The sequence below is a fragment of the Oncorhynchus nerka genome, linkage group LG25, assembly GCF_034236695.1.
Source record: "Oncorhynchus nerka isolate Pitt River linkage group LG25, Oner_Uvic_2.0, whole genome shotgun sequence".
In the NCBI taxonomy this organism is placed as follows: domain Eukaryota; kingdom Metazoa; phylum Chordata; class Actinopteri; order Salmoniformes; family Salmonidae; genus Oncorhynchus; species Oncorhynchus nerka.
The window spans coordinates 18109476-18134620 of NC_088420.1; the positions used below are offsets into that span (position 1 = coordinate 18109476).

Here is a 25145-nt window from a genome sequence, read left to right on the forward strand (position 1 = left end):
GATAACATCTAGCCATGTGATAATATCTAGCCATGTGATAACATCTAGCCATGTGATAACATCTAGCCATGTGATAACCTCTAGCCATGTGATAACCTCTAGCCATGTGATAACATCTAGCCATGTGATAACATCTAGCCATGTGATAACACCTGGCCATGTGATAACATCTAGCCATGTGATAACATCTAGTCATGTGATAACACCTAGCCATGTGATAACATCTAGCCATGTGATAACACATAGCCATGTGATAACATCTAGCCATGTGATAACATCTAGCCATGTGATAACACTTAGCCATGTGATAACATCTAGCCATGTGATAACACATAGCCATGTGATAACATCTAGCCATGTGATAACACCTAGCCATGTGATAACCTCTAGCCATGTGATAACCTCTAGCCATGTGATAATATCTAGCCATGTGATAACATCTAGCCATGTGATAACACCTAGCCATGTGATAACCTCTAGCCATGTGATAATATCTAGCCATGTGATAATATCTAGCCATGTGATAACATCTAGCCATGTGATTACATCTAGCCATGTGATAACATCTAGCCATGTGATAACCTCTAGCCATGTGATATCATCTAGCCATGTGATAACATCTAGCCATGTGATAACATCTAGCCATGTGATAACATCTAGCCATGTGATAACCTCTAGCCATGTGATAACATCTAGCCATGTGATAACATCTAGCCATGTGATGACACCTAGCCATGTGATAACCTCTAGCCATGTGATAACACCTAGCTATGTGATAACATCTAGCCATGTGATAACATGTAGCCATGTGATAACATCTAGCCATGTGATAACATCTAGCCATGTGATAACATCTAGCCATGTGATATTTTTTTAAACTTAAAGGTCATTATGAAATTAATGCCAGGATGAAATGTCAGTGTAGAAGTGCATTTGTTGATATCCCGATTAGCTCATAAAACTGTCAGTATGTCCACATTTCATTGGCATGAGTGCATGCTAAGTCAATATAATTGAAAGCCCATTTTATTGTTTTGACAAATTCAAGAAAAATTCAAATGAAGGTTTTAGTCAGCCAGGTTAATGAAATGTTGTCCACAATTTATTTGATGAGAACATTTATTAGGATGACTTTCATTCCTTGGCCTATATCACATTGTACCATTTGCTGCCTATGGCTCTGTTCACACCTGGCATGAGATTTCTTGTCCCCCATATCTGATCTGTTATAATCCTCCTTCCCTTCACCCAGTTGTCCAACTTCATTTATTCTAGTTGTAGCAAAGTGGGTAATATCAAAATGACAGTTATCTTCACAGGAAACTGCTACAGTAGTCCAGTTCCAAGTCATGGCTGATGCAAATCAGCTTTTATGTTCCAACTTTGGAGGTGATTTCATTAGACTCGTTCACAACCAGTTTGCAAATCATTCTGGTGCTTCCAAGCACTGAATATAACTTGAAGTATTGTAATGCCAGGTGTAAACAAAGCATATGACATTCATGGTGGACGACCTTGGACATTTTAATCGTAACATAGCATATACAACACTTCAGTTGTAAGGATCTTGACAAAACTTTCAAAGATAATGTCTTCGTCTTTGACAAAACTTTCCTACATACTGCACACTCACTATTTGTCTTTAAGGGCTGTTTATACATTATCAATGGCCATTATGCGACAATGTTTGTGTGACAAAGAGACTTGGTTCATTGCATTACTGAAAACACGAGTAAAACATGGACATGTTACTTGTTGACACAATTCAACACTGCACATTTAATGAGAATAAACAGCCCTTAAATGTCATGGAGATCAAGCCAGATTAGTTTACTTTTTGTCAAGCACTTTTGTCTTGGTTACACCTCTCAGAGAACATATGACCGGAGAACATATGAACAGGTGATGTTACAACTACAGAGAATATTAATTATTTTAATTTCTTATACTTGAGTTCTTTGACCTATCACTACTGGCAGCAAGACGTTTAAGCAAATATTAACACATTTCTGTAAATAGTTATACAGAATCATTTCTGTAAGAGTACACGTCTGTAAAACCCAACAGTTGTTTCTCTCTTAGTGACCATCAGCCACCTTAACACCATCTTTTACCTGCCTGTGATTACTTTAAGTATAACTGATTCTAGAGGCAAACACAAATATGTTATAGCATTCAATAGACAAAGGCATTTACAGCTATTAAGTTGAAATACAGTCAAGTCATTTAGCCTGTTCATATACAACGAGCATCAATGAGCATGACGTTACTTCATTGCCACTTGATCCAGATTGCAGATGGACTAGAAATGCATGTTTACTGGTTCTTTTTTGTTGAACTTTTTAAATAATGAAGAATACCACTGAGAAGTTGATTTTAGTCCAACATCCACAATATTAAGAGGTGTAATACAGGTGTATTTAACATGCTGTAAGGAGCAACACAGAGTTGTTTTTGCTCACTGGGAAGCTTATAGTTCTACCGTATGCCTGCACGCATTGAAATACTACTTTAAAGACAGAATACAGATAACACAGAGTTCCAGCAGTGCTGATTGTTTAAGGTTAACTATTAGCAATAATAATTCCTGCAGTGGTTCAAAAGTGAATGCTAACAGTGTTGTATCCTCAGTAGTGAGTAGTGTGGTGAAGGCGAAGCAGTGTTGTATCCTCAGTAGTGAGTAGTGTGGTGAAGGCGAAGCAGTGTTGTATCCTCAGTAGTGAGTAGTGTGGTGAAGGCGAAGCAGTGTTGTATCCTCAGTAGTGAGTAGTGTGGTGAAGGCGAAGCAGTGTTGTATCCTCAGTAGTGAGTAGTGTGGTGAAGGCGAAGCAGTGTTGTATCCTCAGTAGTGAGTAGTGTGGTGAAGGCGAAGCAGTGTTGTATCCTCAGTAGTGAGTAGTGTGGTGAAGGCGAAGCAGTGTTGTATCCTCAGTAGTGAGTAGTGTGGTGAAGGCGAAGCAGTGTTGTATCCTCAGTAGTGAGTAGTGTGGTGAAGGCGAAGCAGTGTTGTATCCTCAGTAGTGAGTAGTGTGGTGAAGGCGAAGCAGTGTTGTATCCTCAGTAGTGAGTAGTGTGGTGAAGGCGAAGCAGTGTTGTATCCTCAGTAGTGAGTAGTGTGGTGAAGGCGAAGCAGTGTTGTATCCTCAGTAGTGAGTAGTGTGGTGAAGGCGAAGCAGTGTTGTATCCTCAGTAGTGAGTAGTGTGGTGAATGCTAACAGTGTTGTATCCTCAGTAGTGAGTAGTGTGGTGAATGCTAACAGTGTTGTATCCTCAGTAGTGAGTAGTGTGGTGAATGCTAACAGTGTTGTATCCTCAGTAGTGAGTAGTGTGGTGAATGCTAACAGTGTTGTATCCTCAGTAGTGAGTAGTGTGGTGAATGCTAACAGTGTTGTATCCTCAGTAGTGAGTAGTGTGGTGAATGCTAACAGTGTTGTGTCCTCAGTAGTGAGTAGTGTGGTGAATGCTAACAGTGTTGTATCCTCAGTAGTGAGTAGTGTGGTGAAGGCGAAGCAGTGTTGTATCCTCAGTAGTGAGTAGTGTGGTGAATGCTAACAGTGTTGTATCCTCAGTAGTGAGTAGTGTGGTGAATGCTAACAGTGTTGTATCCTCAGTAGTGAGTAGTGTGGTGAATGCTAACAGTGTTGTATCCTCAGTAGTGAGTAGTGTGGTGAAGGCGAAGCAGTGACATGTGAGTACATAAGAAATACTGTACATGAGATTATGTCCTTATTTTGATGTATTTCAATGGTCTTTCTCAAATTAGTTTGGAGACACAGTAGTACCTTTCCAAAAACACAAACTCTTCCAGCCAGGTTTTCACTCAATAATTTGCATATTGTTTTTCATTAATGGTACTTCCTTCATTTTGATGATGGTACTGTATGTCTTGGAATCCACATACAATTTTCTTTTTTTTGTATGTTGTCATGTCTACACTACTTTTCTAACAGGCAATGATTTATATACAAATACAAAAAGTACAAAAATGTTATTTTGTAAGAGAATAGGCTATTCCCCGTAACTCCTCTCTAAAGGATAGTGTTAGTCTATCCATTGAAGTCTTGTCTTATGCATACATCCAACTTGTATGAATGGCATGTGGGATCAGATGATTTGACATGACAAGTGTTCTTTTTTGAAGACATATTTCTGAAGCAGTGAGGGGAAAAAAGGTTCAATACCCGAGGTAAAATGATTGATATTCACAACTAAGCCATCTGAGTGTTAGTATCAATCAGGAACACAGTAGGATTTTATTAATCTCAAATGTACAGAAGTACATACGGTACTACGTAGTAGCTACTGCGCTTCAGATTTATCACATGACTTCTCATTGATTGTTGTTTCTTGGCTCTGTGTGTCTTGCAGGCAGCAAGCCATGGGGCTGGGTATGTAGTTGAATGGGGTAACCCTAACCGCCATGCTGGGGGAGCTCTGACGGAAATGACCGACGCCACCTGTGTGAGTTTCCACAGAGTGTGAATTTCCAGTAGAGGCTGTGCTGTAGCTCTTTAGGGATCTATCAGAGCCTCCATCTTGGCCGGAGCCAATGCTGATCTTTCTAAGGAGGGCTAGTCTCGCTGCCTCCTCTGAGATGACTGGAGCTGTCTCAACAGTTGGAGAAGTGCTTGAGTTGGTCTTGTTGGATGAGAAATCCTCTGTTTGGACTGTGGCGTCGCTCGTCTTTCTTGAATTAAGTAAAATGGTCGGCAGTTTCCCTGGCAGTGCCGGTGGTTTAGGTTTTGGCCCTTCAGGAACAGGCAACAGAGGCAGTGCAGTAGATGGCAGAGTGCTCTTCAAGATTTGAGGAACATCCTCATCCCGAATTCTCCTCCAGGTGACTCTGTCATTGAGACGTGATCCAGTTCTCTGCTGCTTCTTATTTGTATCGTCCTCACTCTTGGCTCGCCCACTTGAGTCAGAGGACGAGGAGCGGAGGGAGGAACGGCTGGTTACTCTGCTCAGTATGTTAATGCTGGGCGATGAGGAATGCCGCTTGATTGTGTCTCTTTCCTGCTGCTTGGTTGCAGAGATGTTCCTCTGAGGCAACCTGCAGGGACTCTCTGAGCTGGTTCTCCTGGCTGGATGCCTGGTTGAGAGGTCTCGGTCACTAGAGCAGGCTCTGGACAGAGTCACAGTCTGACTTTGTAGCCCCTGCCTTGACTCTTGCCTTTGCCCTGGCCCCCTTTCTTGCATCCTTCTTGGTCCCTGAGCAACTGCCTTTAGCTCTTGGCATCGAGATGAGCAGAGGAAGACTGCAGGAGCACCTGGGATTGCTTTTCTGGGCGATGCATGCTGCGAGGTAGGAACAGAGCGTGAGGACGGACCGTCACGTCTCATCATAGTCTTTGATTCCTTGATGAAGGTCAATTGCCTCAGGAACCCATTGCGGTCAGATTCGCTGCAGCTTGAATGGACAGATGTCATGCGAGTGGCTGGAGGTATTCTTTTTCCTGCCACCTGACTGTTTTGCCTGCTGATACTTGTGTGTTGGTTGGTTACCAATGGTGATAGAGTTCTGGACTGTCTTGCTGCATTCTGCATGAAGGGTATTCGGACGGGTGACTTCTGTGTTTTGTGTGCTGGAGATTTTGGGGTTGGATTTGAAGGAACAGTGGAACGTCCATTCCTTTCAGGTGGACTACTTGCTGGTGTGGTATCTTTTTTGGAAACAGATTGACTAGTTTGTGAAGGGAAGGTTATTTTCTTCGGTGACTGTCTCGATGGAGTAGAGCTTTGAGATGATCCAGATGATGAGCTCTTTGGTATCCTCGGAGGTGGGGTTGAGCTTCTTTTCGGCAAACACCACTGTGTGGAGTCATGGGGTTGTCCCAAACGGTGGAGACTCCTTGACCTCTGTTGAGCAAGGTTTGGATTCTTTGGAGCATCTGTCTTGGGTGACATTTTGTTAGGAGGAGGTATTTGTGAGAGATTTATCTCTTTCTTAGGGGTGTATGTCACTGTTCTACCTCTGAAGACCACTGGCAGATTTGGAACTGGCTTACGTTGGTTAAAGTCCAGAGGTTTGTTAGCTTTTTTGTCCTTAAAGATCTTCTTTTCTTTAGGAGTAAAACTAGATCCAGACATAAAAGAGAGGACAGATTCGGTCTCTTCAGAGGACGGTTCTTGAGACTTTGATGCTTGTAAGCGTGTGACAACAGAATTAGCGCCTTCTTGTATTTCTCTCCATTCAACACTGTTGAGGTCTGAGTCTTTATCAGATGCTATATCCTCACTGTCAAATTCTTGTTCTTTGTTCCATCCACTGGCCACATTCTGCATGACGTTTCTTTGTTTCTGCTTCTTCTCTGCTTTCTTTCTTGCAGATAGCTTCTTCCTCTGCTTGGGCATTGCAGAAAGCTTCTTCCTCTGCTTGGGCATTGCAGATGTTATGCATTTTTGCAGAAGATCATCCTCTGGATCCATACTGACTGAGCTTGGTGAGCTTTGTTCCTCATACTGATTGTGGATGTGCATTGGTCTTTTTTGTTGGGCCTGGTTAGATATCTTGTTGTGTTTGTTTTTCACCCATATTTGCTGGGCTTTTGATTGGTGTTCCTCAAATTCTGCATCAATCAAAGAGCTAAGAGATCCACTAAGAGAATAACATGGGGGTGTTTCGTCCATTATTAGTTTGTGCTTGATCCTATTAAAACCTTTGGGTCTTGTCTGGGAATTGTCAATCCGACCAATATTAGTCATACTTCGGGAGAGAGTGTTCTTGCTGGACTCTCTCATCTGTTTTTTCCCTGCCCTTTTAATCACTCCCTCCTCTTTGTCTGTCTGTTCATTGTATAAGCAGTAAATGGCTTCCTCTGTGGGACAGCGGATGGACTGAAAAGCATTGTTCCCCTGGAGTGCTCTCTGATTTTGGTTCCCCTCTGTGTTTGGCTTTATGATAGGCAGATCCAGTTTCCTTGTCAGGACCTGTCCCTGCTTTTGTCTTTGTTGAATGGGTGATTGATCATGCTTTCTCTGGTTAGCCACTCTATCAGCCACCTCTTTGCTCTGCATCAGTACTCTTTGAGTGGGAATGACATGTTTGATTGACCTGTTCATTTGATTGACTGGTATGTCAGGCTGACTGGTCATTTTAGTGTTCTTGTGGAAGTGCGAGAAAACCCGAAGGTCTTCAATTCTCTTTGCCTCTTTATCCAACAATTCCTGTTTGTTCATATTTCTTACCCTCCAATCTTTTGCCCCCTTGTCCCTCACTGGGTACTGAAGTGTTTCGTCACTTAACGATGTCGTGCTGGAAAAGTTGACAGGGGTGCCCTCGGCAGAATCAGTATATGAGGAATCATCCAGATATAAGTCCTTTTGTTGCATTACAATCCTTCTCCCTGAGCACATTTGATTGGCATTGTTAGGAACCATCATATAAACAGGTATAGGTTTTCGGGTTTGTGAGTTTAGAACATGGGTGGGTAAGGTGGAGATCAGGGAGGGCCTTACTTTCCTGAACTTGGAGGGCATTGCTGAATTGATGCATTCTTTGAGAATTTCTATATCATCATCTGAATTGCCCTCACTATATCTTTCCCCTTGGTCCATAAAGGAAGGATGCTCATTGTCATCTGGCTCTCCCTGAGCCTGTGGGAATGTTGGATTGTTGTCCTTTTGCTGGAGTATGGGGGTCAATTTCAGTTCAACATCCTTCTGAATGAAGTGCTCATGAAGAGGTAGAGCACTCAAGCTAGAGGCGCATGAAAAGTTCTCTGTCGGCTTTTCCACTGTAAAGTAGATCATGGTGTCTAAATCTGGAGGCAGGTTGAACCTTTCCTTAAAGTCTGCAATATCCATGAACTTGCGCAAGCTGCTTTCCCACTGCCCTGCTGTCCCGGCGTTTTGGCTTCCTGTACCATTTGATTCAGCAAAGCATGGAGTTTTGCTTCGACTGGGAGGCATGGTTTGCCCTGGACTGTCAGGAAGATCACTTGGACTTATGGTCCCACTGATCATTTCGCTGCATGGATCACTTAGTATGGAGCTGGCAATTGAGTGAGATTCAAAGCTACCCAGTGAGCTGACAGAGCTACAACGACTCATCACAAGTGGGGTCTCATGAATGTAGTTCTCTGACGAACTTGAAGGTGATCTGTCCTCAAGTATGCCTGGTGAGACACCCCTCAGGAACACCTTTTCATGTTTGGTTGGGCAGGGAATTTCAATTGGATCAGTCCCAAGGCTTTGACAGGTTTTTGAATCAGTGACTAGCAGTTGGCTATCACTAAGATCCTCCAAGGTCTCATTCTCCTCCTCCCTCTTTACCAGATCCTCATCTTCCACTTCAATGATCTCAAGTGATGAGTCACTCTCTAACTCATTTTCACTTTGACTCTGCCCGTCAAGAGCTTCATCACCAGAGGAGAGGGAGGACAGGGAACTGCAACGGGAGAAACAGATTGGTGTGTTCTCCACTGAATACTTCTGCAGTGTCTCCATTGGTCCAATGGTAGGACTTCTAGCAGAGCTCATTGGAGAAAACTTGGTTAAACTCCCCCCAGTCATCACAGTTGGGACCCAGGCTTGTCTCCTCATTGCTTGAGCTGCATGTACATTGATGGCAGTCTTTGCAACACCAAACTTAGCGACACTTTGAATTAGAGGGACATGTTGATAGGAAGGGGACAGCTTTATGGAAGTCATGCTGACATCAGAAGAGAATTTAGTTGATAGGCTAGCTGGTGTTTGAGGGGGCAACGCTTGGCTCTTCTCTGTTTCTGTGCTATTAAGATCAGGCAATTTCACATTTTTGCTGTCCACAGAATCTCTCTCTGGTACGTCGATCTGACTTGCCTCATTGAGGACATGAGCTCCGACGTTAAGGTATTCTTGATGGGCCACCTTAAGATCAAGCTTGTTAGGCCGTCTCGCTGAGGGCCTAATCTGGTCCTTGCTACCACAATAGCCATCACTGGTGCTGCCACTGTTCAGACTGTCAGTGGACAAACTTGCATGGGTAGTTTTGAGACGTAAGATAGCATGGGCTCTGTTTAGACGTTCTCTGTGTGCATAGCTGCTGGTATCAGAGAGGCGGCAGGGGGAGCATGACTTGGCCCGGGCCTCATGGAGTTCATCTGATCCATAGGGCAGGTCTGCAAAACGGTCCTCTGAGCTAAGGCTAAAGCTGTCCTCCGAAGATGTATGCATGGTAATGTCCTCCACAAGCTTATCAATCTTAGCCACAGTGTTGGTGATCTTTTTTGCTAATTTTTCTGCTGCAACAGACACCTCATCTTCTGGAGGCACTGGCTTCTTTTCCTCTGTCTGTGGTGGCTCCACATCTCTCTCCGGTTCACTGTCCTTCTTGCGAGGCTGGTTTTGAAGAAAGTTGGAGTTGGTCAAGAACATGGAGAGCATGGAGAAACTCCCTGTGTCCAGACTACTGGAGACATTAGGGGCCTCATCATCGTCAAAGCAGCCCGAGTCAGATGCATAATCTTTTGCCAGGCTCTCGATGTGCCACAGTGGCTTGTTGATGCTTGGATGCTTGGCACAGGTTTTTTTTTCAATAGAATCAAATGTCTCCGCAAGGTGCTTTGCATCTAGCTCAGCCTCTAGTGCTTTCTGCTTCCTCATGTAGAGTGAGGGCATGCAGGAACCAGGGGATATGACCGCGGCATCCTTATACTTGAAGGGCCGGTTCGTGAGCAGGTTCCGTAGAGCTGCGGCACTTCCCATGGCTATCATTTTGTGCTTGGAGTGGATGAGGTTGCGCAGCATGCTGACCGCTCCCAGGTCCCACAGCAGTTCCTGGTCCTTGGGACTGCGGGCAGAGAGATTCCAGAGGGTCCCACAAGCGTTGCTCACAATTGTCAGGCTGTGGGAGCGCAGGTGCTGTAGCAGCGTTTGGAGGCAGTTGTGGTCCCTGAGGATTTGCCTGTGTTGAAAGAATGAGAACATACTAAGTATACAAGCATGTCAGAATGAAATGTGCAGAAATTGATGACAATAATCATTGAACAGTTGCACTGATGTAGAATTCCATTCAAGGAAATACCTGTAATCGTCCCTGGTGGCCACAAGACTGGACACATTACGCAGGATGCCACCTCCACTCTCAATGATTGCCAGTGAGTTGGTCTGACATCTGTAGGTGAGGGTGCTGACCAAGAAGCCCAGAGCCCCATCTACTGAGCAAATGGCCACCTTGTTCTCAGGACTGTGTGCTGACAGATTCCACAGAGCGCTGAGGAGGCTCTTCAAGGTGGATTCCTAAAATGGGATTTTGCATTAACATTGCATTAGAGATTTAAAAAATATTTAATTTTTTGCAATTATTTCCTTTGATAATTGCTTTGCTTACAATTGCCAACATGAATTAATCACATAATCTAGGTGTGATTTTACCTTTGTAGCTTGAAGAGCACAGGTTATCAATCCTGTTACACTCCCCACGTCTCTAAGGACCCTCTTGCTGTTGATGTCTGCACGCCATGACAGATTTCTAAGAATACTCGACACTACCTGTGAGGGAACAATAGACATAACCTCTTCAGCCATGTGGTATTGTAAAAATGTATTTGAAGCACTGAAACTAAAAAGAGTAATGCCTAGTGATCCTGAAAGGGTGACAGAATTAATACACTCTGGAAATAGCTTTAGTATAGTAGTAACAACATCGAACCTGATGTAGTTCCTCACTATCAGATGCAAGTTGGGTGACAATGGCCTGCAGGCAGCTTTTCTTTGTGCAGAGAGTGGCCTGTGTAAAATAAAGGTCAGACATATAGTTGAAGTCGGAAGTTTACATTCACTTAAGTTGGAGTCATTAAAACTTGTTTTTCAACCACTCCACAAATTTCTTGTTAACAAACTATAGTTTTGGCAAGTCGGTTAGGACATCTACTTTGTGCATAATTTTTCCAACAATTGTTTACAGACAGATTATTTCACTAATATTTCACTGTATCACAATTCCAGTGGCTCAGAAGTTGACATACACTAAGTTGACTGTGCCTTTAAACAGCTTGCAAAATTCCATAAAATGATGTCATGGCTTTAGAAACATCTAGTAGGCTAATTGACATCATTTGAGTCAATTGGAGGTGTACCTGTGGATGTATTTCAAGGCCTACCTTCAAACTCAGTGCCTCTTTGCTTGACATAATGGGAAAATCAAAAGAAATCAGCCAAGACCTCAGAAAAAAAATTGTAGACCTCCACAAGTCTGGTTAATCCTTGGGAGCAATTTCCAAATGCCTGAAGGTACCACGTTCATCTGTACAAACAAGAGCACGCAAGTACAAACACCATAGGGCCACGCAGCCGTCATACAGCTCAGGAAGGAGACGTGTTCTGTCTCCTAGAGATGAACGGACTTTGGTTCGAAAATTGCAAATCAATCCCAGAACAACAGCAAAGGACCTTGTGAAGATGCTGAAGGAAACAGGTACAAAATTATCGATATGCACAGTAAAATAAGTACTATATCGACATAACCTGAAAGGCCGCTCACTAAGGAAGAAGCCACTGCTTCTTCACCAAAACCGCCATAAAAAAGCCAGACTACGGGTTGCAACTGCACATGGGGACAAAGATCGTACTTTTTGGGAGAAATGGCCTCTGGTCTGATGAAACAAAAATAGAACTGTTGGCCATAATGACCATCGTTATGTTTGGGGGGAAAAGGGGGAGGCTTGCAAGCCGAAGAACATCATCCCAACCGTGAAGCACGGGGGTGGCAGCATCATGTTGTGGGGGTGATTTGCTGCAGGACGGACTGGTGCACTTCACAAAATAGATGGCATCATGAGGTAGGAAAATTATGTGGATATATTGAAGGAACATCTCAAGACATCAGTCAGGAAGTGAAAGCTTTGTTGCAAATGGGTCTTCCAAATGGACAATGACCACAAGCATACTTCCAAAGTTGTTGCAAAATGGCTTAAGGACAACACAGTCAAGGTATTGGAGTGACCATCACAAAGCCCTGACCTCAATCCTAGAGAAAATTTGTGGGCAGAACTGAAAAAGTATGTGCGAGCAAGGAGGAACTGCCCAAAGTTCACCCAACGTATTGTGGGAAGCTTGTGAACGACTACCCAAAACATTTGACCCAAGTTAAACCATTTAAAGGCAATGCTACCAAATACTAATTGAGTGTATGTAAACTTCTGACCCACTGGGAATGAGATGAAAGAAATAAAAGCTGAAATCAATAATTCTCTCTACTATTATTCTGACATTTCACATTCTTAAAATAAAGTGGTGATCCTAACTGACCTAAGACAGGGCATTTTTACTAGGATTAAATGTCAGGAATTGTGAAAAACTGAGTTTAAATGTATTTGGCTAAGGTGTTTGTCTTTATTGAAAAATGCCTTTACAAATCAGATAAATATGTATCCCTTTCAGTGGTTCGATGCTTTTCGGATGATACCTTGTTGACGACATCTCCGAAAGTAAGGTTTGTCAGTGCCATTCCCGCGTAGCGTCGAAGTGCCATATTGATGGGATCGTTCTGCATGCCGTACAGCTCCTGGTCCAAGTGCATCACCTCTGCAACCACCTGCAACCCTCCTAAACAGATACACCCGCCAAGCACATCACAAACTGAATAATAGATTCATTCACATATCATATTTTTCTTTATGGTTATGCTTTATCGTCTGTATATTTCCCGTTGACGTGTTGTTCACTAACCTAGTTCATTCATGGCTCTTCGGTACTCCTCCTCGAAGGAAAGCTTCATGATAGCACACATGGCCTGGCAGATCTGGGGCTCCACTGGCTCAGGGATGTCTGAACGGAACACGGACAAGTTCATCTTGAATTACTCTCACATCACTATATAATCCACAGTCTACTATAGAGATCACATTAATCTCCTAAAAGAATCCTCTTCTACTAACCTGTGGTTGTAGTACCTCCAGGAGAGGGAGTATGCACATGGCTCTCAATCCAGTCCCAGCCGCTGTCACAGTGCGAGCGGATCTGCTCCAGCACGTGCAGCACCCTCATCTCCCGCCGGGCCTGGCCCTCGTCGGGCTGGGAGTACACTATGTTATGCAGGGCAGTGCTGGCTCTGGACTGGGCCTCCCGGCTGCATGCTACACTCCTGGCCGACTCTCCGGCGCCCCCTGGGCCGTCGTGCAGGATCTGCACCAGCAGGGGAACGCAGCCGGACTTGCGCATGGCGATGCAGCTGTCTTGGGAGCTGGACAAGGCCAGCAGAGTGCGGGACATCTCCTCCTTGTCCCGGTTGGCCAGCATGGAGAGCAGCCAGAACACCATCTCCACCTAATCCAGGTGAAATACATGGCCGTGGAGAGTACATATTTTATTCATTCATTTATTTACCTTTATTTTGGCAGATAAGTCGACTGAGAGATGCCTCAATATTTTATAGCAATGATTATAAGCATAACTTGCATATTATGTCTAATACCTTTGTTAAAACCAAGCATAGAGTTTATTTGTTATAATTCATTGATATTATATTTAAAAGGTGATTGAATTGCTCCTGATTTGTTATGTTGTTAATGCATTTCTTTTGAAGCAATGTTTCTTTAATGTACAAGTGAATAGGTTGGTTTACTGTTAAGTTTAAGTTTCCCATGTATCTGGTTAAGTTGTGACTAATGAAGTAGCTTGTTATGATGTGGCCAATGGGAGAGTTGACCTGGTTAACAGGAGGCTTGGGTTGAAAAAAAGAGAGAGGGGGGACGTTGAAAAAAGAGAGAGGAGAGACGTTATCAGTGTTGGTGAAGAAAAACGACTAAAGAAGACTATAAGGAGGGAACAAAGACATACCTACAGAGTTTTGAAGGGAAATACTGATTTTATTTTTTCCAAGAGAGTATTATTATATTGTTAAGAAAGACCTATTGGAGACTGGAGCTGCCTTCGCATTGTGGATACATTCAACATCCTCAAGGCTAGCCTAGCATCTTGCAAGGTCTGGAGAGAATTACTTGTGGACGATCGGCGAATTATGGTTTCCACGGGATATCGGTTGCTGCTACGGAGTACTGGCTGCATTGAAAACTGTGTTTGCTGTGGATCTTGTGAGGACACCTCACCTGCACCAAACTGCTATACGGTGCTGAGGAAATATCTATGAGTAGTCAGTAACTGTAAGGACCAACGCTAGAGTAGAGAAACAGGTATGGTGAGTCAAACATTTAATTAGGAACAGACATGAAACAAGACAGGAACAGAGTCAGCACACGGGTATACAAGGACATATGGCAATCAATGCTGAAGCCGGGAACAGAGCGGTGGAACAGACAGATATAGGGGAGGTAATGACAGAGGTGATTGAGTCCAGGTGAGTCCAATAATCGCTGATGCACGTGACGGAGGAAGGCAGGTGGGCGTAATGATGGTGGCAGGAGTGCGTAATGCTGGGGAGCCTGGCGCCCTCGAGCACCAGGGGGAAAGAGTGGGAGCAGGCGTGACAGTACCCCCGACGAACCGGCAGAGGTGTGAGAGCCTGGCGAGCCGGCTGAGGCATAGCAGTCTGACGATCCGGCTGAGGCATGAAGGCCTGTTAATCCTGCTGAGGTGTGGTAGTCAGATGATCCGTCAGAGGCGTAGCAGCCTGACGATCCGGCTGAGGCGTAGCAGCCTGACGATCCGGCTGAGGCATGAAGGCCTGTTAATCCTGCTGAGGTGTGGTAGTCAGATGATCCGTCGGAGGCGTAGCAGCCTGACGATCCGGCTGAGGCATGAAGGCCTGTTAATCCTGCTGAGGTGTGGTAGTCAGATGATTCGTCGGAGGCGTAGCAGCCTGACGATCCGGCTGAGGCATGAAGGCCTGTTAATCCTGCTGAGGTGTGGTAGTCAGATGATCCGTCGGAGGCGTAGCAGCCTGACGAGACGGCTGAGGCATGAAGGCCTGTTAATCCCACTGAGGTGTGGTAGTCAGATGATCCGTCGGAGGCGTAGCAGCCTGACGATCCGGCTGAGGCATGAAGGCCTGTTAATCCTGCTGAGGTGTGGTAGTCAGATGATCCGTCGGAGGCGTAGCAGCCTGACGATCCGGCTGAGGCATGAAGGCCTGTTAATCCTGCTGAGGTGTGGTAGTCAGATGATTCGTCGGAGGCGTAGCAGCCTGACGATCCGGCTGAGGCATGAAGGCCTGTTAATCCTGCTGAGGTGTGGTAGTCAGATGATCCGTCGGAGGCGTAGCAGCCTGACGAGACGGCTGAGGCATGAAGGCCTGTTAATCCCACTGAGGTGTGGTAGTCAGATGATCCGTCGGAGGCGTAGCAGCCTGACGATCCGGCTGAGGCATGAAGGCCTGTTAATCCTGCTGAGGTGTGGTAGTCAGATGATCCGTCGGAGACGTAGCAGCCTGACGAGACGGCTGGGGCATGAAGGCCTGTTAGAGACGGCTGGGCGTAAAAACCTGACGATCTGGCTGAGGCTTGACGTGGGATGGCCGCCTTCCGAGCCAACCGGGGCAAAAAATCTCTTGAGCCAGCTAGGGCGTGACAGCCTGACGAGCTGGCTTAGGCACCCCCGGTTCTATCGGTGGCGGCCCCCGGACCCGACGTCACCACCAACCGGAAAGCCAGCACTCCCCGGTGCTTCGTTTGTAAAGCCCTTTTTACATCAGCCGATGTCACAAAGTGCTGTACAGAAACCCAGCCTAAAACCCCAAACAGCAAGCAATGCAAATATAGAAGCACCGGTGGCTAGGAAAAACTCCCTAGAAAGGCCAGAACCTAGGAAGAAACCTACAATTTAAAATTTTATCTGAAGTTATTACCCTAGTTTGTAATCACCCTGGCGAGTTTACAATAGGGATTCTTATGTCCTTCTCACCTAATATCCCATCTCGTTCAGAAATCTAAGTAAGGTAATATTGTAAGAGTCAAATTCGAGCCTGGTGAGAGGGTTACATATGTAAAACCATCGAAATACCCCGTCGGAAAATGGTGGTTGAATATTATCATAAGCATGTAAGATCTACTTTCACTACACATGGCTCGATGGGATCTGATTATTGTCCACACACAAATAGTCATCTAAAAAATGCAGAGCCACTAATGCAAACTCCATTCATTATTACTAAAGATGTGATGATGACCTTACTTTGCTTCCATCTCCTTGTGCATCCAGAGCAGAAGCAGTCAACGCATGTTCAGTTTCGGGAATAGGCTGCTTTTCACAGCTTGAGATCTGCAAAGAAAGAGAGGGATCGTAAATGACATGGTTTCAAATTTCTCATTTTGTAGCATTAAAGTCAATTGCAGGCGGTTTGCTTTGAACTTTCTATTAGGGCTGGGAATTGCCTCACAATACGATATTATCACAATACATCGCTGCTGATACGGTATGTATTGCGATTATCACGATTCTACTGTATATGTATTGCGATTCCATACTGTGATTCTATTGCAATTTCCTCAGCATATTGCTCACTATATGTCGGCTGCAGAGGGACGAGAGAGCATGAGAAAAATGTTGATCAGTCATGGAAATAAAAGTGCTGAAAAAACTTAAATAGAAGATGAGAAAAACAAAAGAAGAACAGGATGAAAAATACCAGAGTTTTGTGGAGTTACAGCCGACCAGCGCTAGCTAATACTACCTAGAAAAAAATGATATAATAAATATATATATACAGTACCAGTCAAAAGTGACTCATTCCAGAGTTTTTCTTCATTTTTTACTATTTTCTACATTGTAGAACAAAAGTGAAGACATCACAGAGAGAATGCCAAGAGTGTGCAAAGCTGTCATCAAGGCAAAGGGTTTTTAAGAATCTAAAATATATTTTTATTTGTTTAACACTTTTTTTGGTTACTACATGATTCCATATGTGTTATTTCATAGTTTTGATGTCTTCACTAGTATTCTACAATGTAGAAAATAGCAAAAAAAAAAAAAAATGGAATGACTAGGTGTGTCCAAACCTTTGACTGTGCTTCTACACCTGCATTGCTTGCTGTTTGGGGTTTTAGGCTGGGTTTCTGTACAGCACTTTGAGATATCAGCTGATGTAAGAAGGGCTATATAAATACATTTGATTTGATTTACTGTATATATTACAAAAATGGTTCAAAATCGATACTTGGAGTCAAAGTACTGATATAATATCATCCAAAACAAATCAAGACTGGCCTTCAAGTTCCCTTGAAAAAATGTATTTGGTTATTAATTTCAGTCTAAATTACAATCTTATTGATTATTAAAAATATAATAAATTGTCTAAAATAGACTAATATCTTTGTAGATAAATTATATTCTATAATTATACTCAATACTGAATGTACACAATTGGAGTTGGTTAAGTTTATTGGGTTTAACAAACTTATTTTGAAATAATTACATCTGAATAGAAAGATTATGAACATCTAATTTAAAATAATGTTTGTTAATATTCCATTAAAATTATCGTGCAAATATAATTATACCCGATAAATAGGCCAGAATAAATAACAAATGTATCCAGCCTCTGGCATTAGTAGATAATAGGAAAAAAATAAATGACCTAAATTTGCTGTCCAAACATTTAAAAAACTATTTAGTAATCAGCATCAGTATCTCCTGAAGTGAACACCAGAGTGAGATGTTATTGTCAGTAGACAACTAACTGATATCAATACATTTAATTTCACCTCCTGCATCTTAATATTGGCCGTGCAGACAAACATTCATGTCTTTTCTCATAAGGTATGAGTTGCACACTCCCAGCATACAGACACACTCCATTTGGATTCAACAAACCGATTGGCTCCATCACAAATCTTCAGAGAGTCATCTATCAACTCTTTCATTCCCCCAGTCGATCACCATGGTAACCAGGCTTGTGCCTGATCACACCGAAGACAAGCTTTCAGACAAAGGGGAAGGGCTATTAGACATATGCTAGTCTGAATAGCTCCACCATGTTGTAAGTAATAAAGTGTGATCTCGCCGATAACAAGATAAACATGCTAAATATGTCTGTGTTTTGATGGATTGAATCTGCCGTGGATTTTACCCCTTTAATTGTCGTAGCCACGCAGTTCAAATAAATAATCAAACGCTTACAATGGATTGCATAGGAACCTGCTGTGTGATGCAAGATGGTTGACAATAGCCCAGAAAAACATGGAACAATGTGTCTATTGTTGTCCCTTTCAATTCACATTCTTCCTGCATCCTGGTACTAGAGAACTCATTGCTATTCTCCTACAGAGCCCCAGAGGATAGATACACAGACACCTAAACGGGCCGGTCTGAGACCCACTCAACCCGAAACACCCACTCCTGCTGTGCCAAGCTTGCAGTGCCCAAGCAACACTATAGTCTTTGGGAGGAGCTACCAATTGGAGCCAAGCTAAAGAGGGGCAAAGCCTGTGTTCTGCATAGCGGCACGGCACCGATAGAGAGCAAGGTAAGTGGGATGGAGAGAGAGATAGTGGGGCGATGGAGGGGGATAGAGAAAACGAGAGAGAGATACGGAGGGGGACAGAGAGAGACGGAGTGGGATGGAGAGAGAGAGCAAGAGAGGGAGGGGTTAGAGAGAAAGAGATAGAGGGGGATAGAGAGAGAGAGAGAGAGAGAGAGAGAGAGAGAGAGAGAGAGAGAGAAAAAAAAGTGGATTAACTGTATATTACAGGATAACACAACATTCCACAATCTACAGTATTATAAACTCAGCAAAAAAAGAAATGTCCATTTTTCAGGACCCTGTCTTTCAAAGATAATTCGTAAAAATTCAAATAACTTCATTGTAAAGGGTTTAAACACTGTTTCCCATGCTTGTTCAATGAACCATAAACAATTAATGAACATGCACCTGTGGAACGGTCGTTAAGACACTAACAGCTTACAGACGGTAGGCAATTAAGGTCACAGTTATGAAAACTTAGGACACTAAAGAGGCCTTTCTACTGACTTTGAAAAACACCAAAAGAAAGATGCCCAGGGTCCCTGCTCATCTGCGAGAACATGCCTTAGGCATGCTGCAAGGAGGCACTTACAGGCTCTAACCAATAGTGCAAAAAAAAAAAAAGTGAACAATAGGTATGTAAAGAAATAAAAACAACAGTAGCGTGGCTATATACAGAAAATAATCCTTGTCATCTTTCATTTTTACAGTACAAAATCATTTTGTGAAAACTGAACACAGGATTATCTGTCACTGTCACTTGCTTGTCTCAATCTCTGAATACAGTATGTTCACATGCAGACTAATAATTTGATATTAAACTGAGTATGGCAGTAAGCCAAGTATGGCATTAGTAATGTAAAAACCTTACTCTGCTTATCTTAAATCGGCGTTAGGTCATAATCGAAGTATGCATACGCCGATTAAAACACCTGGTTTTATGAGCGATCTTTCATGTAAACTTCTTAATCATACTTACTGTGTTGTATTTGATCTGCACATGTGCCAGCAAGAGCAGGGCGAGCTTACTTCTTTTGCGCGACTGAAGTGGGTTCGGGAAAAACTGAAAATATGCATCTAGAAATAGTTTTCAAATACAAACTTTATATGTCCGAACTGTGTTCTCACCTCACACAGGCTCTTCTCCTGGGTGCCTCTGGACTCCTGGGCCTCCTGTAGTTCTTTCTCCAGCTGTTCCAGACGAGCCACACGGATCTGTGAGGGGAGACAGAGAGAGAGTCTTTAGTCGCCACAGTCATTTTGTGGCACGACAAACATTGTCCAAACATTGTACAACAACCTCTGAGAGCAGTTTTAATTTCTTGGTTTTTCATGTAAAATGTGTGTGTTGCATCCAAAACATGTTTCAGAAAGAAGTTCCACACGCAATAATGTAAGTGAAGATATTGAGAACAGTTGCCAAATGTTACTGTGTGTGTTGCAATGACAGAGACAGACATGGCAGAGAGTGCCTCTCCTTACCTGTGTCCTCTGGACCATTTCATCGCTGGTTCCGAAGCGTTCCTCCATGACAGAACGCAACTGCTGTGCCTCGAACTCCAGCTGCTGGCGAATGAGGTCAATCTGTATGGAGAACTGTTAAGATAAGGAAAAAGAGATTTGTTTCCGCACAACACAAGCCTCCATTTTGGGGCATTCTGAAACAAAATGGACGCTAGCTTCTCTGCCAAAGAGTTTAACCAAAGATTCAACCCAAGATAGACCAGAGCCTGTTGTTTACAATGGGACCAAATGAATCATAGTGGGCAGAACCAAGCATGAGCTAGAGAGATCCTACTGGTGCAATCTAGCATTTATTTGCATTTTTCTGTTATGGAACGACCTACTCTGTGAAGTGCGCGTGTGCAATAACTGAATTCGCCCTTGCACTCCTTCTAAACAACAACAAAAAATGTGAAACTTAGGCAAAGGGTAAAGTCTTTAAGAAGCGGTCCACTCTGTTTGTTACAGATTATAGTTTTGGAAAGAGAACTGCATGGAGACCAAATGCTTCATTGACAAAAAAATCTGCAGAATGTCGGCCAAAATCCATCACGCTCCATTTTCTCACACTGCCTGCCGCTGGGCTTCCTCTCATCACCATATTTGGTAGTGAGTGGAAACACCAAGTGGATGCTTCACATTTATACATCCTGGGAAATATCTGGCTCATTGTTCTACTTGATGGTTTAACTCTCGCCTGTGTGCCTGTTAAAACAATAATGAGTTGATTTCATGACAATGAACATGCAAGAAAGCAATGAGCAATAAGACATGTTGTGTCTGTCTATGAAACTGTTTCCAAAGAGTCATTTTCAAACAACAAGCACACAATGAAATACGAGGGGGCGACAGTTTACATTTCCTGCAACTGAGTGTAAGTATACTTTGTACTGTACGTTATGGTCCACTGTGTCTGAGCACTGTGCAGGAGAGAATATTCTGAAGACTCAGTGGTGTTAAAGTGCTCTCACCGTGTCGATGCCTGGCAGTTGGTTCAGCCGCTGAGACAGTCCCTGGAGCTGGCTGTAGTACCAGTGACGCTCCCGCTCCTCCTTGTCTATCTCACTTAGCAACATCGTTCTGGAACACACCCAGCTACATTTAACACTTTGACTACCATCCACCACAACATCACTGGGGATTCATAGTAGCTCACTTTTTTGTTGTTGTTGAAGGGACTACTGATTTATAGTGAATTATTATTTTTAAGGTATTATTTTAAAGATGTTTGATTTAGTATTACTAGTAATACATACATCTGATTGAACTACGGTAAAGTGCTAACCTCTCTTTGTAGAGGTCTTCCAGATGCTGGGCCGTGATGCGCCTGTCTCCCAGCATGACTTTGGTCAGGGCTCCAGGGTTCACAGCCGTGCCCTCCCCAGACAGAGAGGAGCTCTGGCGGGATGAAGGCCGCAGGGGGCTCCTGGCTCTGGAGGAGGAGGGAGGCAAGCAGGCCAGACAATCGTCCATGTCACCTGACTGAGCTGCCAGACTGGCTAGACTGTCTGGGAGAACGCGCATGTTTTGCGGCTGGTACTTCAGCTCATAGTAGTTGGTCAAGTCCATGTGCAACTCTGAGAGAGAAATGTCATTAATATTTGAATATGATTTTATTTTCTAAAAATGAATGATTGGAATAGCTGATATTGAATTAATTAATGAGTTCTGTACAATATCAGTCTAAACAGACATTAAATAGTGGGAAAATAGACAGAAAAGCACAGGGTTAAGGCACACATACCTTTGAGCTGGTCCAGCACATCAGTCCTCCCGGAAGAGGCCAAAGTGCCAGCTTCCAGCTCCAGTTTGCTTTGCAGCCCCTTCAGAACCCCCTAGGGAAGAGAAAGCAATTCACTATCTGTGTCCAACCAGAATCCCAGTCAAATGAAATTGTTGTGGCCACAGTGAATCCAAAAATGAGTCACAACCTTTTGGAATTACAATGTCCTCCTAGAGATGAAAAAAGCAAAGCAACTACTGTATGCCTCCTATTCCTGTCATTTCTTTTTCCTCAGTAGGCCGCCTGAAATCACAGCCAAGTCAATGTCAAATCCAAGCCTTTTCCTCAAATCAATATTCTCCAAGGGGTTGTTTTGAGGTTGGAAGGTTAGGTCTATTTGCCACCAGTGTCTGGCTTTGTGAGCTCCCTACAGAGCGTCCTGGTTGTCTGCTGATAGCTCAAGCTTCCCTCAGGAATATAAAGGCTTTAGCTGGGGATAATCCAGCTGTGTGCCAGAGGAGTGATAGGGCGTACCAGCATGACCTGGGGATGGCACCTACAATTAAATCTTAAAATGGTGACCTATCCAGACTATTATATGATTGATGTTTCTGGCTGGAATGGAGAAATTGTTTTGGTATGTTTTGTTGTTCACTTCGTCAATTTAGATTGATATAATTTGTTATGAAAGAAGGACGAGTGGGACATTTTCAATAACCAGATTATGATATATGTTTTGACCTTTCTGCTCATAACTCAGAATCAGGTAACCAGTGTTTCAGTGGGTGTCCACAGTACACCGCATTTAGGCTAAAGCCACACTAAAGCACATTGGAAACCCTGATTCCACCCCTCTTGGGATGGTCCCTAATTCTGCCAGTAATCCAAACTCCCCACAAACTGGGATTCTGGCAACGTTTAATGCTAGCCTGGCACAAAACTGTGACCTAGGCTATAATATCCCCACAGACTCTGACACAGATATCCTATTATGACAGTCTGGCAGCATGTCTATAAAAACCAAATGTTTTGTTGACAAACAGACCTAACAGTAAACCCTAATTGCACATGGTGTGACAGGGAGGAGTGTACAGAAATTTGAAGCAGGTTTAGCCACAGAGAAAAAAATGACTATATCAAAGAAGAAATATCCTGTCAGACAAGCTGGGATTTCAAGCAGCAAAATAATCGATAATGAGAAAATGTCTTAGCGGGCTATGTGGTCTAATGGTTTCCTTCTTCCTCAGCAGCTTGTCTCAATCCCTGGTGGTATCATTACTGTAACGAGGACAACTGGTTAGATCAGTGCAGAAAGAGGAATGATTTTAAGGGTAGCTCAGTGCCTCGTCTATCCAGGCCAGGAATTCTAGCCATGAAGCATTAGTGTCTTCAGTCACTCAGGAGAGAAACCGGGTCTCTAGCGAAGGAGTTACATTAAGTCTACAGCATCCTTCAGAATTGGGGATGAACTCTATCCATCTGAGGCAGAACTGAGTGGATTTTGATTGGGGAAATATCCTATCTCTATCTAAATCATACTATTAGCCATGGCTTGACAAAATGGAGGGAATGTAGGCATAGAGAAAATCCCAAATGAAAAATGTGTCCTTTTAAAAAACAAATGACAATTGCTGTAATTATTATGAGCTATCATCAAAGCAACATATTCTCATCTGTGTCTTCATATTTAAAAAAAAATCTTAATTCCAGATGCATAGAAATAACAAACAACAAATGAAGAGGTCAAGGAAATCTGGAAATGGTTGAAAATCCACTTTTCTAACCAATCATCAAATCAACAGCCCAATGTTAGCCTCCTATTCTTATTTCTCCCTTAGCCCTGGGGTCGTCCCTCTAACCTCTCTCACCTTCATGTCGGTGGTCTCGTTCTCCAGCTTGGACAGGTGGTTGGAGTTGTCCTCCAGCTCTCTCCGCAGATGGGAATTCTCCTGGCGGAGAGCTTCCACCTGGTAGACCAGCTGGTCATAGGAAGCCGTGGAGTTTGCCATCTTCAGACAATGTTGTGGTTCCTGCAAGGCAGAAGAACAAGTGGGGCCGGAGGTTAATGAGCGTTGGAGATGAGTTTCATGGCTAACTCCAGCACATTACGCATTGCTTATTATAATTCCATTGTGTCTTTGTAGCAACAGTTATAGGAAAACAGGCAGTTTATTTCCTAATACAGTGCATTCGGGAAGTATTCAGACTGTTTACACATTTTGTTAAATTACAGCCTTATTCTAAAATGGTCCTCATCAATCTACACACAATACCCCATAATGACAAAGCAAAAACAGATTTTAATGTTGTTGTTCTTGTTGTTGTTTAAAAAAAAATATATGTATAGCATTTACATTAGTATTCAGACCCCCAGAAATTACAGCCTTGAAGTCTTCTTGGGTATGAAGCTACAAGCTTGACACACCTGTATTTGGGGAGTTTCTCCCATTCTTCTCTGCAGATCCTCTCAAGGTCTGTCAGGTTGGATGGAGAGCATCGCTGCACAGCTATTTTCAGGTCTCTCCAGAGATGTTAGATCGGGTTCAAGTCCGGGCTCTGGCTGGGCCACTCAAGGCCCAGCCACTCAAGGCCCAAGTCACTTATGTATGTTTGTAATAGTGTGTTATATGTGAAAATGTGTTTGTATTTTAAATGGTATTTTAATGTTTAAGGACTCTTGGAAGATTAGTCCAAATGGGGACTAAAAGAGATCCAAATAAAATAAAATAAAAATCAAGGACATTCAGAGACTTGTCCTGAAGCCACTCCTGCGTTGTCTTGGCTGTATGCTTAGGGGTGTTGTCCTGTTGGAAGGTGAACCTTTGACCCTGTCTCAGGTCCTGAGTGCCCTGGAGCAGGTTTTTTTCAAGGTTCTCTCTGTACTTTGCTCTGTGCATTTTCCCCTCGATCCTGACTAATCTCCCGGTCCCTATATACAAAATAGCTCACCCATCTAAAAGCATTATCCCATAATGACAAAGTGAAAACATGTTTCTATATTTTTTTTTCACATTTAGTGAAAATAAAATAAATAAATATATGCAATAGTATTCACACCCCTGAGTCAATACTTTGTAGAAGCACATTTGGCAGTGCTTACAGCTGTGAGTCTTTCTAGGTAAGTCTCTAAGAACTTTCCACTCATGGATTGTGCAACATCATTAATTTTCAAAATTATTCAAGCAACTTTTGCCCATTATTCTTTTATAAATTCTTCAAGCTCTGTCAAATTTGTCAAAACTCACATTCTCAAACACCTAGATCCCCTGAACGCAGCTCACTTTCCAGCCCACTTTCCAGCTCACACTCTCAAACACCTAGATCCCCTGAACGCAGCTCATTCTCCAGATCCCAATCACCTGAATTCTGATCACCTGTTCACACACCGGTATGTCAATATCACACACTATTTGGTTCAGTTCGTTGCCCCCCATTACTGTGAGGTATTGTTTGTTTTGTGACACACTTCTATTTGGAGCGCTGTTTTTTCCCGTGATTTTCTCCTCCCGTGTATGTTAGTTTTTGCCTGCCTCACTAACGAAGCCTTTTGCCTATTCCCTGCCTGTACCTCAGCCTCATCGGATT

The 25145-nt window shown here is 43.3% G+C and overlaps 1 protein-coding gene across 1 annotated transcript; it reads right to left on the bottom strand.

Moving 5' to 3' along the window:
• Positions 1–1080: 1080 nt before the first annotated feature.
• On the bottom strand, positions 1081–23586 carry LOC115109116 (adenomatous polyposis coli protein 2-like). Its single transcript, XM_029633720.2, has 14 exons — positions 23429–23586; positions 21582–21672; positions 21123–21414; positions 20809–20917; positions 19817–19930; positions 19463–19549; positions 16048–16134; positions 12858–13245; positions 12649–12747; positions 12386–12525; positions 10631–10708; positions 10354–10470; positions 10004–10218; positions 1081–9883 (listed from the first exon to the last, which is right to left on the bottom strand). Exons 1-14 carry the CDS (start codon positions 23567–23569, stop codon positions 4300–4302), a joined length of 7542 nt encoding a protein of 2513 aa, XP_029489580.2. The 5' UTR covers positions 23570–23586; the 3' UTR covers positions 1081–4299.
• Positions 23587–25145: the final 1559 nt, after the last annotated feature.